At 39.1% G+C, this 18,464-nt stretch overlaps 1 protein-coding gene across 3 annotated transcripts in view; it reads right to left on the bottom strand.

Moving 5' to 3' along the window:
- PLD1 (phospholipase D1) overlaps positions 1 to 18,464 on the bottom strand; it is a 202,927-nt gene that overhangs the window by 110,664 nt on the left and 73,799 nt on the right. For all 3 annotated transcript variants that reach the window (XM_058556350.1, XM_058556351.1, XM_058556349.1), the window contains 7 exons: positions 17,159 to 17,349; positions 16,782 to 16,909; positions 12,011 to 12,156; positions 11,686 to 11,791; positions 10,293 to 10,358; positions 3,837 to 3,895; positions 2,461 to 2,553 (listed from right to left, as the gene is read on the bottom strand). In XM_058556350.1, coding sequence (XP_058412333.1) covers positions 2,461 to 2,553; positions 3,837 to 3,895; positions 10,293 to 10,358; positions 11,686 to 11,791; positions 12,011 to 12,156; positions 16,782 to 16,909; positions 17,159 to 17,318 — 758 coding nt within the window. In that variant the 5' untranslated portion in view covers positions 17,319 to 17,349. The remainder of the gene's footprint in view (positions 1 to 2,460; positions 2,554 to 3,836; positions 3,896 to 10,292; positions 10,359 to 11,685; positions 11,792 to 12,010; positions 12,157 to 16,781; positions 16,910 to 17,158; positions 17,350 to 18,464) is intronic.

Genomic DNA, 18,464 nt, shown 5'->3' with positions numbered 1-18,464 from the left:
GCCCCAGAAGTCAACTCTGAGAGAAGGATGTAAATGAAAGTAATTTCTAAAAGGGCTTATTAGGGAGCTTATCAGGAGCCCCAGTAGGGAAGGAAAGGCAGGGATAGCAGAAAGGGAGCCATCGAGGATGTGTTTTCACGCCGTTTATTGTGGGCAGTTGGGCTGCAAACCTGCTGAGGATCTCCGGGAGACAGTGTAGAGCTTGCTGCAGGATCACCCCACCCAAGGGGTGAAGGGGCTGGACTCCTGCCAGCTCTTGGTTGACGGCTGCTCCTGGGGGCTATGAACACTTCCAGCTTGCATGGCCCACAGGCAGCCCAGAGCAAGTCTTCAGTCAAAGACTCGTGGTGCTTGCAGTCTGAAACCTTGTGGTTGGCACACAGCAGCTACCTTAGGCAAAGCTGATGACTGGGGAGGAGGGTCAGGAGGAACCTGCACCAGGGCCCCAGCATGCTGGGAAGACCACCCTCCCAGGCAGGCATGGTATGGGGCAGCAAGCAGGGCAGGGGCAGGCTGGCCTATACTCCATTCCTCTCCCAGCTGGGCATTTGGTCTGTGTCTTCCCCAGGGTTCTGTACAATTGGGGTGGGAGAGGGTGGAAAGATACCTCAAGTGGGAGTCTCTGAATTTCCTGTGATGTTACTTATACTGCAGGTTCATGGAGACATTTATGTAAGTTATAGCAGTTTATTTGAAATCAAATATTTTTTAGTATATTATTTCCCTATCTATCCTAGTAAAATTGTTTTTTTGTAACACAGAAATTTTCAACTTTCTCTAGTCTAATCTCTTGATCTTTTCCTTGTAATTTCTTTTATCCTTTCAAAATCCAGAAAATAAGAACCCAACTTAATGATATTTTTTGCTGGTATTTTATCATAAATATGTTTAAAGGTAGATCCCAGTTTAGAGTTTATATATTTTTAAGACACACATAGCTCAATTTCATACTTAAACATGAGCTCATACATCTTTTGCAAGGTTGAGGAAATAATATATATTTCTTAATATTTTTCCAAAATCCCAGTAAATTATTATTGCAACAAATAGCTATTATCTATTACATTCAAAACATCATGATAAATGCTTTAAGGATACAAATAAGAATCAGATGAGAATATCCCTCCACAAGGAGTCTTTAGCTGAGTAAGACATAGGATATGAATTAAAGTTCTATCTAAATTACACTCATCATAATGTACATCCTCATGAACGTTAAGTCTAAAATTATCATCCCTGAAGTCAGACCAATTTTTCTTTCTTTTAGTTTATTCTTTTAAGTGCACAGTTCAGTGGTTTTAGTATATTTGCAAAGTTGTGCACTATCACCAATAATATCTAATTCCAGAATATTTTCACCACCCAAAAAGAAACCCAAACCCATTAGCAATCACTTCCCATTCTCCTCTCCCCCAGCCCACTAATCTACTCTGTCTATAGATTTGTTTATTCTGGAAATTTCATACGAATGGAAATCATATAATATGCGGCCTTTTGTGTCTGGCTTTTTTCACCCAGCATAATGTTTTCAAGGATCATTCATGATACAGCATGTATCAGTACTTCATTTCTTTTTTTTCATTTAAAATTAAAAATTTATTCAGATGTAATTTACATACCATAAAACTCACCCTTTAAAAGTATATAATTCAGTGGTTTTTAATATACCCACAAAGTTGTATAATCAGATATTTTCATAAATCCAGAAAGAAACCACACTCATTAGTAGTCTTCATTCCTTTTTATGGCCAAATAATATTCCACTGTATGGGGATACTACACTTTCTTTAACCACTCATCAGTTGATGGACATACGGGTTGTTTATATTTTTTGGCTATTCCGAATAATGCTTCTATGAACATACATATATACATTTTGATACAGACGTATTTTTCAATTCTCTTGGGTAAATACCTAGGGAGTGGAATTGCTGGGGCATATGGTAACGCTATGTTTAACATTTTGAGGAACTGTTGCACTGTTTTCCCAAGTGGCTGCACCATTTTACATTTCCACCAGCAGTGGATGAGGGTTCCAGTTTCTCTACATCCTTGTCAACACTTGTTATTGTCTATTTTTTTATTATAGCCACTCTAGTGGGTATGAAGTTGTATCTCATTGTGTTTTTGATTTATATTTCCCTAATGACTAGTGATGTTGAGCATATTTACTTGTGCTTATTGGCCATTTGTATATGTTATCTTGCTCGCCAATTTTTGAGTCCTATGGCCCACTGGGGTTTTAAGTGTATACTATAATTTGTACACTCTGCCTACAAGTCTAGGTTTGAATTAGAATGTCTAAATGGATGCTGAAACTTAGAACTTAAAATAATGGAAAATTTGCTCTGCCATGCCTTTCAAGGGATTTATAATTGATTTATCATTGAAAACTAGTATGCAAAAATTCCCCAAATATCCAGTTTATCAAAACAAACACACAAAACTCCTAAGTCCTACCTTTTTGACCATCGGTAGCAGGCTCTTCCCTGACCACAGCAATTCAAGCCTGGTATTCTGTGTCCCCCGGATCTTTTCATTATCATACCTTCTCTGAAAGAGACGTCAAGTTAACCCATCAGGTCAGATTTCCAGCTCACACTTAGCTGATACAGCCTGACAACCTGGGACGAAATAAACTATTTTATTCTCACATGATTTTCCTCTCCACTCTTTCTTCCCTCACTCTCAAATAGCTCAATGTCATATTTGCAAGGCTGAGTACTCTAGTAGCTAATCTTTGAAAGCACCTGGTCAGATGCAGGCCTGTTGGCATTGGGGGCAGTAAAATTCTGTTGTGCACACTGCAGGACCTTAAGCATCCTGGCTTCTGGCTCTAAATGCTGTGTGTTCCCTCCAGTCATTGTGACAGCCAGAAAAAGATCCCACACATTGCTAAATGCCTGCAGGGGGATGGCCCAGCTCCTGTTGAGACCCCTGGAGGTGCTCAGCCACAGATTCCAGGGTATTTCTGCAGCCCTGTACCTACAGTTCTAGGACCAAGCCATGCCAAAGGAAGGAGAGCAAAGCTACCAGCTTTGAAAAGAGAAATATCTTGATTTTGAAAGATGTGAAAAAAAAGAACAATAATAATGGCTAAACAAAAGAAAAAATTTAAAACTACTACTATCAATGCTCTTTACTAAAATAGTTAAGCTTATTATAATATCAAGCTCTCGTATTGTAAAGGAAAGCAATCATTAAGTAAATTTCAGTCTTGTTACATAGTATTACACAGTATTATTTTTAGTCATGAAAATGAGTGATAAACGGCTAACTTTTATAAGTGATTAGAAGAAGGGATCTTGTATAGTTGATCTTTTTAAATTGAGATATAATTGACATATAACATTATATTAGTTTCAGCTGTACAACATATTGATTCAATACTTGTATATATTGTGAAATGATCATCACAATCAGTCTAGTTAACACCCACCACCACATGTAGTTACAAATTTTTTTTCTTGTGATGAGAATTTTTAAGATTTACTCTCTTAGCAACTTTCAAATATACAATATAGTATACTTGATTTTTATTGCATTCTCCTACACATCATATTTACTACCTGTATTAAACATTCCTACTGTTGGGTTAGAGAAAATCTGTGCTGCAAGCACATAAGAAAGAGGGTGGAGCAGTTGTTACCCTTGTTTAATATGGCAAGATACTCTGTTTTGTATAAATAGATCACCTCAGTTGCTCTGACTGTCAGGGAGGAGAGAAGCTAGCAGGAAAGCCAGGTGAGCTCCATCACCACCACATGCCGATAAAGCAAAAGATAAAGCTCATCAACATTCACACTTCTCTTTAAAGATCCAACACTGGAACTTACATGCCCTTTGGTCCCAAATCATGGATGAAAGACAGCTGGCTTATATCAAGGAATTCTGTCTGAAAAGAGGCCAAAAATCCATACTTTAGAAAGTCAGGAAAAAAAAGAAATTTATGCATTCAAAAAACCACAGGTGAGATACTGCTACGTGTAAATATTTTTGGGGTACTCTACAGACGACACAGAGCAATAACAATGGTATTGCCCTGAAAGAGTACAGATCAGAATTATATCCATAATTAAAGCACAACCAAGAAAGTGATGTGTGCTCTAAGATGTAGAGACAAAATGCTCAAGAAGGTCGTGGAGAGAGAATTTACTCCCAAAATTCTTCTGTGTTTGTTTTTGTTGTTGGGGAAGGGGGATTGTGTAGCCTAGTGTACATACAAATAATAAAAGATTGTGTGAAGTGGGTGATGTTGGTGCCAGGTTCTGGAAGGTGGACTGGACTTGGCATGTGGCAATGGGAGATGAAGGGGTAAATAGACCAGGAAAGGTGTAAGAACGTTATAGGACGTACAGTTGGGTTAGAGTGAGTAAGATTAAGGACAGTAATAGAAAATGAAATGGCAAAGTAGGTTGAGGGGAGATTCGGGAGGTCTTTGAACATCAAGAGTACCAGAATATTCTAACACAAACTAATAATAATATTATGTAATTATAATATAGAAATAATTCTACTTTTAGTGAGTAGAAGAGAAAGAGAACTTCAGGCCCACTTTCACTGTATAGATTATGAGAAGATTAAAAACTATAAATATTATAGTAACAACATCAATGGCTAACATTTACTGAACGCTTAATATCTGTTGGCTCTGTACTAAGCATTTTTCGCACATTATTTTAAACCTCTTTGAAATAGGTGTTATTTTTCACATTGTACAGAAGAGGAAACTGAAGTTTAGAGCAGAAGTAAGCAAACTTTCTCTGCAAAGCGTCAGACAGTAAATATTTTAGGCTTTGTGGACCATATAGTTAAACTACTGTAGCGTGAAAGCAGCCATAGACAATACATAAATGAATAAGCATGGCTGTATTCTAATAAAATTTTATTTATGCATACTAAAATACGAATTCAATACATTTTTTATGTCATGAAATATTATTCTTCTTTTGATTTTTTTTCCAATCATTTAAAAATGTAAAAACTATTCTTAGCTCACAGACCATACAAAACAAGTTGTGGGCTGGATTTGGTCTGTGGGCCATAGTTTACCAAGCCCTGACTTGGAGAAGTTAAGTAAATTGTCTGAGATAACATAATTAGCAAGGGGTAGAATCAGAAGCAGGTCAGACCAGTCAGTATCCTCAAAACCAAGCTGCAAAAGCAAAAAGTCATTCAACATTTATCTTACTCAAATTGGGCACCTTTATTCTAGCAAGGTGAGTGCTAGATGAAAACGTGGAGGCATAGAGGGGAAAACCAACGAACATGATGTCACTCTTAGCATATGCAGGAGTTTTACCTTGTGTATTCCTCGAAACAACTAGAGTTAGATATTATTTCATTCCCAAATTACAGAATTTTCTTTAAAAGCAGCTACAGTAAGCCCAGTTCCGCCAATGGTCATAGACCATGTCAAGAACAGCCTTAATAGAAAAATCAAAGGCAAAACAGATATGTTCCTGGCATCAGGAAGCAGAGGGGAGACCAGACATGGGAAACACTCCACATCAACAAAGTTCTGTGGGAAGAATCTAACAGTTACTGTGAAAGTAGTTACAGAGGGAAGGTGACCACTGCCCAGCTGATGTGACATCTCGGAGGAAATGGCATTTGATCTGGGCTTATAAACAGGATTAATAAAATGAAACATAACAGTTTTCCTTTAAAGTTTTGCATATGTGATTAGAAATACTTAATCTTAACCTGTAAAAAAAAATTACAAATCTCTCAGACCTATCAGTCCTTGTGAGGTCCAATTAAATGCTTGCATATCTTTCTTAGGGTTATTTGAGGAAGTATTTAAAAGTCAGAAGGACTTAAAACCTGCAAATCAAACATATCCTCACATAGCATTTTTTAATAAGAATTTTAAAAGCCAAGGCCTTTACATTTTATTTCTTGTATGAAACATGGTGATTCAGTACCATGGATTTTTTCTTTTTCTTTTTTTTATTGAGGAAGATCAGCCCTCAGCTAACATCCATGCCAATCCTCCTCTTTTTGCTGAGGAAGACCGGCCCTGAGCTAACATCCGAGCTGATCTTCCTTCACTTTATGTGGGACGCCGCCACAGCACGGCCTGACAAGCAGTGAGTCGGTGCGCGCCCGGGATCCGAACCTGGGCTGCCAGCAGTGGAGCGCGCGCGCTTAACCTCTACGCCATGGGGCCGGCCCCAGTACCATGCATTCTTTATCTGATTTGTGGAAATGCTTTCTAACTGGAAAATGCATAGATTATTAGAAGTGACACTGCAGACTTTGAACCATAGAATCCAAAATGTTTTAAAATCCTAAGCCACAACTTCTCATTTTATCTCTGAGGAGCAGAGAGAAAATGTCAGTCCTAGTTTACACTGGAAGAAACTACTACAGAGGTGTAACTAATTTACGCAAAGTCACAGAACAGGTGAATGAAAAAACAGGAAATGAAAAGCAAAAATCAAGGAAATCACTTATCTAACACCCGGATATTTTCTTATTCACATAGCTCTTATCATCAAATAGTTGACAACAGAAATATTCCTTGAAATAATTCAGAAATCATAACTTTGGAATATCATAACAAAATTGCTAGAAGTAAAGAATTTCATCTAAATAAAAGAAGTATACATCAGCAATGCAGAAAATTTTAAGTTGTGTATTAATATGAAATTTAAATTTATCCTAATGGTTTAGTAGAATTTGACTAAAGAAGAAAGTTAAAGAAAGAACTAGCCCTATTATAGAGGGAAAAAAGGTCTCTCGCAATAAACATTTTAATACAGATTTATTGGATTGAAAGTAAATGTGCCAAGGTCAATTTAGAAGCAAATCTAAATAATACAATTAAAATTTGAGAAGAATGTGCTGTCCAAACGTCTCAGTGCATCTTCAGTGATAAGAATTCCATTCTCCATTCGGGCAGATGATTCTCAGGAATAAAAATTTAATGAGCAATTTAGTCTGACAATATTCCATAGGGCTTATTGATCTCTTGAATAATGTACTAATCAATATCTTTTTTTCCAAAGGAACTTGTGAAAAGTACAACTAAATGTTAGGGAAACAGGGAAGCAAAGGGCTCTCATGCCAACGGACAAGCAACAAACCCTAGAAATTACTTGGCAATCACATACGCACTGCTTCTCTACTCCATCTTGTATCAGAAGAGAAGGGGGATGGTCAGAGGCCCCTTTATTCCTGAGGTAGCAAAAATTCAAGCAAGTGGCGAAGTGGGAAATTCTCCCCGATAAGGAAGGCAAGAGTGTGGGGTTGGGCAGTGCCCTTGCAGTGGGGGTGGGAGGCAGGCTCTGTGGCACCAGGAAAGGCTGCCTTCCAGGTAAAACAGTTAACACAGATCCAGAGAGGAGAGGAGACATCTAAGCTGTGGAGGAAACTGAGAGGCTGGAGCAAGGCCCACCAACCTCTCAACTCTAAGACTCAATCATAAGAATGACAACACTTCCCTTAATTTGCAGATGCAGCTGTTTAAATCAGGACAGCTTTTCCCTGTTGGCATGGAAACACTGTGTGCATCTTTATTAATCTTTACCCACTCTTCCCCTCAAGTTAAAGTTATTCACTCTAAAAAACAAGGGCGAGGTGAACTCAGTATTACTGATTTGTGTGTGGGATGTTTATCTTCACATTCCTTATCTCCAAGATGGTGATTAGCTTGAAATCACCATCTTGGGGGTAAGGAATCTGAGCTACAAAACTCAGATGATTTACTTGAAATTAGCAATATCATCCCATCAGCTTAGGGTCTTCTCTTGGAAATTATGCATTTTGTTCCATTTCTAGATTTTAGAAAAATCTTCACTCAGAAAAAAAGTACATTTACTGTTCCTACTGACTACTCCTTTAAATTCCCTGGAAGATAAGCATTTTTCAGTTATGAATTAAAATGCCCAGCTAGTGGGTTCGGTGCTGTAGCCAGCACGAACACAATTCAGAACACAAAAGGAATCCTGTTTGAGATTTTATGTTATTGTACAACTGAGTAAATATTACCTTTTTTTTTTTTTAACATATTTATGCCTTGAGGAGAGGCCAAATACATTTATCTTCATTTTACAAGTGAGTAAAGAAAATGGAATGAATTACTAATAATCTCCAAGGGAACTGTCTGATGTTGAATCCACTAAAACACTAAGAAGTTTTGCTTTTCAGAACCTCAAGGAAGGAAAAAAGGCATAAAAACAAAGGAAGTCTTCATAATCCTGGAGGAAAAGGTTGTCTAAGTACTAACCCAACCAATGAAGTATGAAGTATGAAGAAAGAGCTGTCCATGCCTAATTTCATTGAAATTTTACTGAAATTAGAGACATGATCCTATCTGATTCCTTGATCTGTGACCCATGATCCTCTTGGCTTAAGGATCCAAATTAACTTACAACAGGTTTTTTTTACCCTTATAAAAATATGAATTAATTATGTGTGGTTATATAAAGATAACTTTTAATATGCTTCTTGCAGATAGGAGTTTTAATATTTCTCACAATTAGGAAAAAAGAGACACACAATCTAATTTCACAAATATGAAGCTTATAAATCTAGAGTCTAGGCCAGACTACATTTAGTAGGAAAGGAAGAGACTATTAAAGAATTAAAGTAGATCAAGTTGTAGCTCATGCTTGAATCATTTTGGAGAATTCTGCTATTGGGGATAATAATCTAAGTAGCCATCAAAAATGAGGAGTAACACATAGTAAGTTGTAACCAGGTTTTCCCAACCAAAGGAAATGTTTAGAAGACATTCTGGAACTCCTAAATACAATATGGCTCAATTTTGGAAAGATTTTTATCATTGGAAAAGAAATTACAATGAACATTTAAAAAAATGTAAACATTCTTTGATCAACATTAGAATCCAAAACGTAGTAACATACGTAGAAAGAGAAGACCGAACTCAGCAAGTACTGTTCTACAGCCAAAAGAAATAGTAAAAATAAAGTCACAGGCAGTCAGAAAAGTAACTGACATGGAAAATTATTGCATACTGGTACAAATACACATTCAAATAATTCTCTATTAAGGAAAACAGTGTGTCTGATTTCAGAGACCACAACAGGAGGCAGCATTTTTAATAATAATAACATTGTACTCTTATTCTCTTCATTCTTTCAAAGATGCACGTTCCTAAATCCTAGAAGGGAAGAAATCCTTCCCATCGTCCTTCTCTTGACATCTTCTAGTTGGACCCGAATTGCTGGTTTCCTGGGAAAACTCTTCTCCAGGTTTTGAAACCACAGAAGCTCCCTCAACTCCATGAACATCACAGTGTAAGCTGCTGCAGAAGGTGGGCCACGGCCTGGCCCCGGGTCAGTTGTGTGCAAAGGGGACCAGCTGGGTGCATGCCCCAGCCTCCAAATAATACGCTGGCAGAGAGCAAGCAAGCAGCAAGTCACCAAAACACTTCAAAGAGTCAAGGCGTTCTTGCTTCTTCTCCTAAATACACAGAGGGCTTCCCTCTTTATGTGTTTACGTGATGCCATTCTCTAAACTAGAGGCCAGATCATAACCACGCCTACTCTTCAGTTCTGCACATACATCATATGCATACATTCAACCCCACAGCAATACGGTTTACACACAGACACAAAAATACAATAATCCAGTGCATTCTCAGTTATCTGGACCTCTGGATAATTGAAGGCTAACTCTTTAAAAACACCCCTCCTTCCAGGGCCTCTAAGAGGGCAAAGCTCATTGGTTTCTGACCTCTTCTGTAAAGCCCACTCCCTCCTGCTTGCTGGCTGGGTGCCTCCCAGCTGCTTCTAAGCCCTACCACCTCTTCTCTCTTTTCTCTGATTTCCCAAGAGTTTTCTCTCTCCCTAGCTTTTCCCATGCTTCTCACTTTCACATGAAAACACAGGCCTTTTACAGGCTTCACAGGCCAATCAGATGGCAATCGCAGCACGCCCCATATAATCTGTGGGTATTCAACTCTGCCCAACCGTGTTCATCAACGTTTTCTCTTCAAGGTTAGAAATGCTTTTTAGCATTATTCTGGAAGCCTGAGGAGAGAAGGAGGTTGATTTCTAGATAATCTATCCTGTAGCAGCATTTCAAGTTCATCTAAATCTATTGTTATAGACATATTAATTGTTACATTCAATATTTGAAAAACAGTATCACCATAAATTGGATCCTTGCTGTCAAATCAATTTTGTATTCATTTATCTTAACTCAAGGAGTAATGCAAAAGTGGACACAAGCACTTGTGCCAAAAAAATGATTCAAAATTTAGCTGACAATTTACGATTTCATAAATTAGTCCAAAATTTAAATCACTGAATAGTACTTACTGTTGCATGATAGTTTCTATACATGGGCATTTTTAGTAACTTTGTCAAGTAATCTTCCAGTTGTTTCTGTAATGCAAATATTTTAGATAAGTGATAACATCATCATACTTACAGAAAAAGTTAAACAGTTAGTGACAATGATGTGATCATTGTTCCATCTTAGCTTCTGTAAGTTACTCAAGTATTTATTAACATTATCACTAGACAGGGAATCCTGAATAGCATTAAGGAGTTATTTCCACAGTTCCCTTGAACGATTATTTAAATCTCTTCTTACCATTTAACTTTTCACATTCTTAGGTTTTTACAAACTGCTGACAAGGTCCAAGCTGTATATTCTTTTAATCTTCCATAGTTACTAGCACAGGACCTGCCCATAGTAGGTGGTTTTAAAGCATTTGCTGGTTTTTATCGAAAACCTGAATTTCCTCAATTTTAACACTGAATTTACTGGAAGATATACTACAATTTTTTAACAGCTTTTCAGGGATAAAAGGAGGGAGGCTAAAAAAAAAAAAAGAGACTTTCTAGTAAGTCGTACCCTGATTTCAAAAATGTTAAATGTGGGAGGGGGAATGTCAATCATATTGACTATGATACGCGCTGTTGCAGTAAGTATTAAAGCCATAGTTTATCATTTTCAACTGGACTCATATATGTACACAGTAACCCAAAACTGCAGACTTTTATATGTCTAGGTATGCTGGAAAATATTTATTCCAGACCCCCAAAAAGATTTTAAACAAGGTGATAACTACAAAGGAGAAATCAAGTACCTTCAGAACATAAAAGTTTCAGATTACAAAACAGAACTGATATTTTCTTAATTTTCTAGTAAAAAAAATTAATCTTCCACCCTATGCAGCACCATATCACCGAAGCAGAGCAGGTAGAAGTGTCCTTCCTCCTGAGGTTTCTGTCTTACTGTTGTACATGTCTGTACTCTGTCCCACTCTTCTCAGACCCTAATCGCCCCATCTATAGTTTGGGAATGAGACTTTACATTTATTTAGGACAAGCTCCTACAAACATTGAAACAAACATATGCAAATATATGATTTTAAAAAAGCAGATCTCAAAACGCTCAATGACAAGCTCGATCTTGACTCACAAGGAGCCCAAGAAGGGTTCCTGCAGGGAGGATGGCTTCTATAACGTTGCTCCTAACAAAGAACACTCTTCCTCTTCCGGGAAAATGCAACCTCCCCAGGCTCAGAATGGCTTGGGGAAGAAGGGACTGCCTAACTCGTTCCAGAGAAGCTAAACCAGCCTGGGTGATGGATCAGTGGGTGAGAGAAGGTGTAGCCAGGCCCACCTCACCCCTCAGTAGATGCTCTGTTTCTACAGTGCTGCAAAATTATGTTCAGAACAACAGAATAGTGAAAGGACTTACCCTTCTACCAAAGAATTGTTCTTCTCTGATCATGTTTTCTGATGAACGGGGCAAACTCGGCATCTCTCGAGGCTCTTCTTTTACATTCTGTCTTCTAAATGTGTGTCTAAAACACATAGACACACACACAGTACAAACACTTACTATATTATTCTTTGAACCATAACTCTCATAATATCTTTCATAAGATGGCTTATTTTTAGAAGAGTCTATTTAATAGAAAATATCCACCAACAATGGACTAGTTAACCCATAATATGAATGAAATACTCTTTCCACCCAACTTGTATACTGGGATAACTATAATTAATTCTGAAACAGTTACCTCCTGGTGGGAATGGGGATTCGGATAAAGGCTTTGTACTTGAGCAGCTCTCTGTGAAATTCTTGAAAGTGCTTAAATTTCCTCTTAACTTGCCATTTAAATTCCCCATGTGTTAACTCAATAGTGTAAAGATTGGTACTTGGTACCTACAGTGATAAATAAAAATGGTTGGTATTTTAGATAACAACAATAATTCTAAAATCTCTCAATGAACAATAGCTAATTAACAAGTAACATAGAAGTACTCTTAAATCCAACCTATTTATTTTGTGTAAGTAGTTAAGCAACATGTTTTCAAAAACAAGTGATTACAGAAATAATATTCTCTTAAATGTTCACCTTATAATATACATAAGACAAACTCTGAATCACACCAAAGACAAACTCCCACAAATTGTATTGTTCCAAATACACACACACACACACACACGCACACCTGAAACAAGAAACCAGGTAAAGGAGACAATAAATGAAGGCCCTAATTAGCCATCAGGGGGTTGTCCAAAAGTATAAGCAGTGAACAGAAATTGGAGGGGGTGAGAGGGAAGAAGAAACGGATTCCAGGAGCACCATCTTAGCCCACTTCTTGCTCTTCACAAATGACATTAATGCCTTCTCCTTCTGAAATGCATTCCAAAGTCCATCACATCTACAACATCTCCCTGCCCTGAAACACCACAAGTGACCAGGATGATTAGAGGGAAAAGAGCAGAAGATCTTCCCACACATAAAGTATTTCCCCCAACTACTTAACCAAAATGAATCTCCATTTAAAATTTTTTAAATATTTCTTATTAAATTGCAAATATGTCTTGGTGACTAGTCCATTATTTCAATCAGAAGAGCTAACAGACCTAGTGGATAGGAGTTTTGATATCATAGAAGGTATCAGAAGATGGGGGGATATTTATGAAGCACAAGAGATCTTGAAGGAAGCTACCATGGTGTGTGTTGTGGGAGTGGGCAGCGGTCACTCTGGACCACCTAGAGGACACTAGCCCCTCCCGGGAGATTTAGGCACCATGGGTGTTGGGGGCGGGAGAGAGTAAATGTCTCCTACTCTGATAGTTTATCCAGGCTCTGGTGTCAGCATCCCCATGGGTGATTCCTGGCCTGCTACCATTCATTCCTGACATTTGGCATATTTTGCAAACTTCTAAAGCATGACCACTCTGTGTAGATGTGATATATAAACACAAGTGTGAGAAGCAATGCAACTTGTGCTCTTAAATCTGGAATATAGCCCTATCCCTGGTAAACATTCAAATCTAGCACTTGCTTAGCTTCTAGTTAGGATCCATGATATAGTTACTACAAACAGAAGTTGAAGGAACCCAGTTCTGGGGTTCAATACAGTGATGCATCACTTAATCACAGGGATACATTCTGAGAAATGCATCATTAGGCAATTTCGTCATTATGTGAACATCAGAGAGTGACGTGACACAAACCTAGATGGTATAGCCTACTACACACCTAGGCTACACAGTACCAATCTTATGGGACCACCATCGTACATGTGGTCTGTCGCTGACTGAAACATTGTTATGTGGCACATGACTGTTTAACATGCTGCCCTTTACCTTGGCGAACATTACAGGCGTCACCCTGCATCATGTTTCACAGAGAAGGATGCAAGAAAACATAGAGTGGCCAGAAACTTTGTATTCAAGTGAAAAACACTCAATTTAAGATGAGCCAAATAAACAAGAAAAATTATACAATTCAGGCAAGCTGCCACGTTTCCTAGGATTTTACTTCCCGATCTAAGAAAACTGAATATCTGCAAAACGTTGCAAATGCCAAGTTTTATCCCTCACACATAAATTATAAATTTCTTAGCAATTGCGAGGCAGTATGGTACAACGGGGACATCTTTTTGGAAGGTTCGGAAGGTTTGAAACCCTGTTGTGCAGCCTATCAGCTGTGAAACCTCAGTCAAGCGTCACTTCTGTCAGACAACATCCCAGCAGAATTACTGGAATTCTTTGGAATCGGAATAACTTGAGGGGTTTTAATAAAGGATCTTCCTATGAAGGCGTAATATAGGGGTAAGAGAGGACAGTAACCTGGGACTTGTGAAGCCACGCCTAGTCCTGAAGGGACAGGAGGCGGGACCAGGTGCTGGAACAGGAAGGAGAGAGCCATGTGAAGGGGGCTGCCTTGGGGGGAAGGATGTCGCTGGTCAAGGGACACAGCCGACCCAGGGTGACCCCAGTCTCCTCTTTGGGCTCTCCATTGTCTGAGTCCTACCAGAGGACGGAGGCAAGGGAGCCCCCAGGAGCAGAGAGCAGGGTGGGAGGGTGGGAGGAGGAGCTGCAGGAGCAGGTGGAAGATCTCCAGCCCGGGCGGGCGGGGATAACATCTGTCTCACCTATTGTCATGAGAGTGAAAAGACAGTGCCTGCCACAAGCTGGCACATGGAATGCACTCAGTAATCAGAAAAAGGGTCCTTCTCATCTGCCTAGAATCACATTCAAACCGCGTGAATTTAGTTCATCTTTCTTAGTAAACTAAACTAACTCTAAGTAGCATACGGATGCTCCTTAGCTTTCTCACACTGACGAAGATTTAAAACAGAACCAGGGCCAGCCCTGGTGGCCGAGTGGTTAAGTTAGGTGCGCTCTGCTTTGGCGGCCCAGGTCCAGTTCCTGGGCGCCAACCTACACCACTTGTCTGTCAGTAGCCACGCTGTGGCAGCAGCTCACGTCAAAAAATAAAAAGAGGAAGATTGGCAACAGAGGTTAGCTCAGTGTGAATCTTCCTCAGCAAAATAAATAATAAATAAATAAATAAACAAATAAATAAAACAGAACTGAACCAAACTCAGTTGACTAACAGAAGAGTATGAGCAAAGAGAAGTTCCTGGTTCAGTGTCTTGAATATTTGTCTTCATGAATAACTTTAGGAGATACCTAATACTAATAATACATAGTATTATACAGTGTCTACTTGTATAATACGACATATAATATACTTATGTAATACAAGTATAATTTTATTTGTTTATTTTTCCCCCCCAAAGCCCCAGTAGATAGTTGCACGTCATAGCTGCACTTCCTTCTAGTTGCTGCATGTGGGACGCGGCCTCAGCATGGCGGGAGCAGCAGTACGTTGGTGCGCACACGGCATCTGAACCCGGGCCACCAGCAGCGGAGCACGTGCACTTAACCGCTAAGCCACGGGGCCGGCCCTGTAATACAAGTATAATACTATGTATTATTACCACTAAATCCTCACAACAAACCTATAAGGTAGGCATTATTGTATCCATTATTCAGATGAGGAAACTGAGAGGTCAGTAACTTGCTGGAAATCACAAAGCAAAGACAGGAATTAAACCATGCAATCTGGCTCTGGAATCAGTGCATTTAACCCCCACGTGGTATCGCCTTTCAATCTAAAAGCTGGCAGGCAAAATAAGAAGGCAAAGGTCATCTTAAAGACGTTTCCAGGTGGTGGTGCTCAGCGGCATATCAGGGAGACGTGGAACCAACTCACAGTAAGAGCCTAAAGGAAAGGCTGGACACCAAGTAGGTCGGGACAGAGCACAAGGCAAAACCATCAGGACCAAGGCAGCGAGTGCCACCCTCCAAAAGACGAGGAGGAAGGGAAGCAAAGCCTGCCCCAGCTGAAAGGTTATTGTACACTTCCCTGGGCAGGAGCCAATGGCGGCCTTACTCTGCCATGGCCAGAGCTTAACCTGAAGGGACAAAGGCCACCAGCCTGAAGCAAAATTCTCTACCCATCAGACTTGGCAACTGCAAAATCCAGGCAGTAACAGAGCAAACACAGGTACCCTAACAGTTTCTTCTGGTCCAGTCGTTTCAAAGGGTGCAGCTTTGCTTGATGAAAACATTTTATTCGCATTGTCTTTCAACACTCAAAGAGAAGACACATGGAGGGGGCCTAACAGACAGCTGCTGGGAGCAAATCAGAGAGGCAGGGTGTGCTAGCAGAACCTCCCAGCAGCACTTTTGGGTAACGGTGCTGGCCAATCCAGCATCCTGGCTTTTTTTCTTTCAAGAGCCAGGTAGCATTATTATTTTCTTGCTAAACAGGTATTAGGAAAGCTGAACTTTTCCTTGGCCTAACCTGACATTCTAGGTGGAATGGTGATGCCCCACGAGTCCACATTAAACAGAAAATTGGGGAGAGAGGAAGACTAGGAGAGGCACTTTGCAATTTATTAAACTTATAAATGGCCTTAAATGCCTTTTTTATTTCTTTATTTTTTTAAATTCTTCCCTTTATTTTATTTTATTATTTATTTTATTTTAATTTTTGCGAGGAAGATTGGCCATGAGCTAACACCTGCTGCCAATCTTCCTCTTTTTTTGCTGAGGAAGATTGGCCTTGAGCTAACATCCGTGCCCATCTTCCTCTATTTTGTATGTGGGTCACCACCACAGTATGTCTTGATGAGCAACATGTAGGTCCGTGCCCAGGATCCGAACCTGCGAACCCTGGGTCGCCAAAGCAGAGCACACGAACTTAACCACCACGCCACTGGGCCAGCCCCAAATGCCTTTTTTAAAGAAAGTATTTTCCAGAATGGGGAAAGACACCTATGAGAAGAAAGATTAAATGTGAAAGAAGCAAAAACTTGAGAGGTGATAAGGACTTGGAAGTGATAAGCAAATAAACAAAAAGTCATAGAAAAACACAGTCATAGTGAGGAGGAAGAAAAATGGAAGTCAATGTGTTAATTCATATATATTGACATATATATGTATTGACAAATTCAAAGTGACTCCACAAACGTTCTGACCCTTGTCGTAGATGTAAAGCGCTCCACTTCCAGAACCCGGGCTTTTATTGGACAGCCAGAGAGATATGTCTGTATATTCGGCTCCTTGAATCCTTGAGTCTTATAAATAACCGAGAAAGGGATATACACTAAAAAATAAATAAATAAAGTTATTGCAAGAATACAATGATATTGCAATGATAATACAATGATATTTCACGAGCATCTTTTTTAAGAATCATTAATGTGCTACAGTGAGAAAACAGCTAATGAAATGGTCTCAGCCCAGTGTTAAGACAACATTGTACAATCAATCATTGACTGGTTATTTCAAATCTGTGCTCTGCCAGGCAACCCTGATCAACTCCCTTCTCCACGCTCAGACCATCAGTCTTTACCTTCCTGTATCTTGGGATCGCCGGGAGACACATCATAATCCACCTCCTCTCCCTCAAAGTGGAGCTCCCGCGTGTCCAGATTCTCTATCAAATTACTCATGTCAGCAGCAATTTTCCTCAGTGCAGAGGTATTTACTCTTGGCTCATTTTTCAGTGACATGTTGGCTTCGGATGGGGTAAAAGCAAAGAGACTGGGAAAGAAGAAAGGGGTCATAAGGACTTATTATTTTGGTCCAATAAAACTCTATTCTACAATTTGAACTCTGGCTTAGATATGGAAACAAGTCAACCAGCTCTGTGTGAGCCCCGGTTATTGTAAACAACCTTTTAACTTACTTTCCTGTTTAACATTTAAATGATTCCTAGTTTGTAAATTAAATTGTAGTGAGATACTTAATCGTAAACAAGCAAGAAAATAAAATACCACCTTGAATAAATGCCAACATATCTCTCATCCAATTTTACTAACTTGGATAACTGAGGAGAGACTCAAGGGAGATTGGTTTGGTAATGGTTATTCAGAGAAAAGAAATTGATTCTTAACTCTAATAAATACATGGAAAGAAAGAATATAATAAAATACGTAACTTTAAATATTTTCTAAAGAAAATTTAGTGCATTTTACAATAATTTCAATATGCAGATTTAAAAATATTTTTATGATAGCATAACCTTTCTACATTCCCTCTTTTGAGATGTGAAGTTTTGCCATGACTTTACATGAGTTATAATGACATACGTGTCTTGAAAGGAAATTGATTAGTATACCTATTCCAAAAGAGACCAGAGGTGTTAGAATTATACTTATCTTCTTTTTAAAGACAACTGGTCCTATTTCATTCCAACATTTAATAACACAAGTTGTTGCACATCAGTACCCAGGGAAGAAGAGTTCATATAGATTTTATTTTTCATTTAAAATACTGAGATTTAAGCCTTGAGTGCTGTCATCAGAGTTGGATGAAAAATCCGTAGTGCCTGAAATAAGCTGCTACAACGAGGCCCTAAAACGGGGGATATTTATACCAGTAACTCCTCCCCACATGTTCATTAATTACTGCAAATCACAAACATTGACTGAGCATCCACCATTCACTCACTGTGAGATGCAGTGAGTGAATACATCAAGACAAATAAGGCTGGCTCCTGTGGTTAAGGGGCACCTGAGGTGGGTGAGGGAAATAAGCTACATAACTCCACGGTCATCCCTGGCCTCCTCCAAAGTCTTGGCCTTCCTGAGAAGGGCATGTGTTGAGTGCAAGACACTTAGCTGGGTTCTCTCCCACAAGTGCTACCAAGAAGCTGA

This window comes from Diceros bicornis, chromosome 15, assembly GCF_020826845.1.
Source record: "Diceros bicornis minor isolate mBicDic1 chromosome 15, mDicBic1.mat.cur, whole genome shotgun sequence".
NCBI lineage: Eukaryota > Metazoa > Chordata > Mammalia > Perissodactyla > Rhinocerotidae > Diceros > Diceros bicornis.
This window is presented reverse-complemented; position numbering and strand designations above follow the sequence as displayed.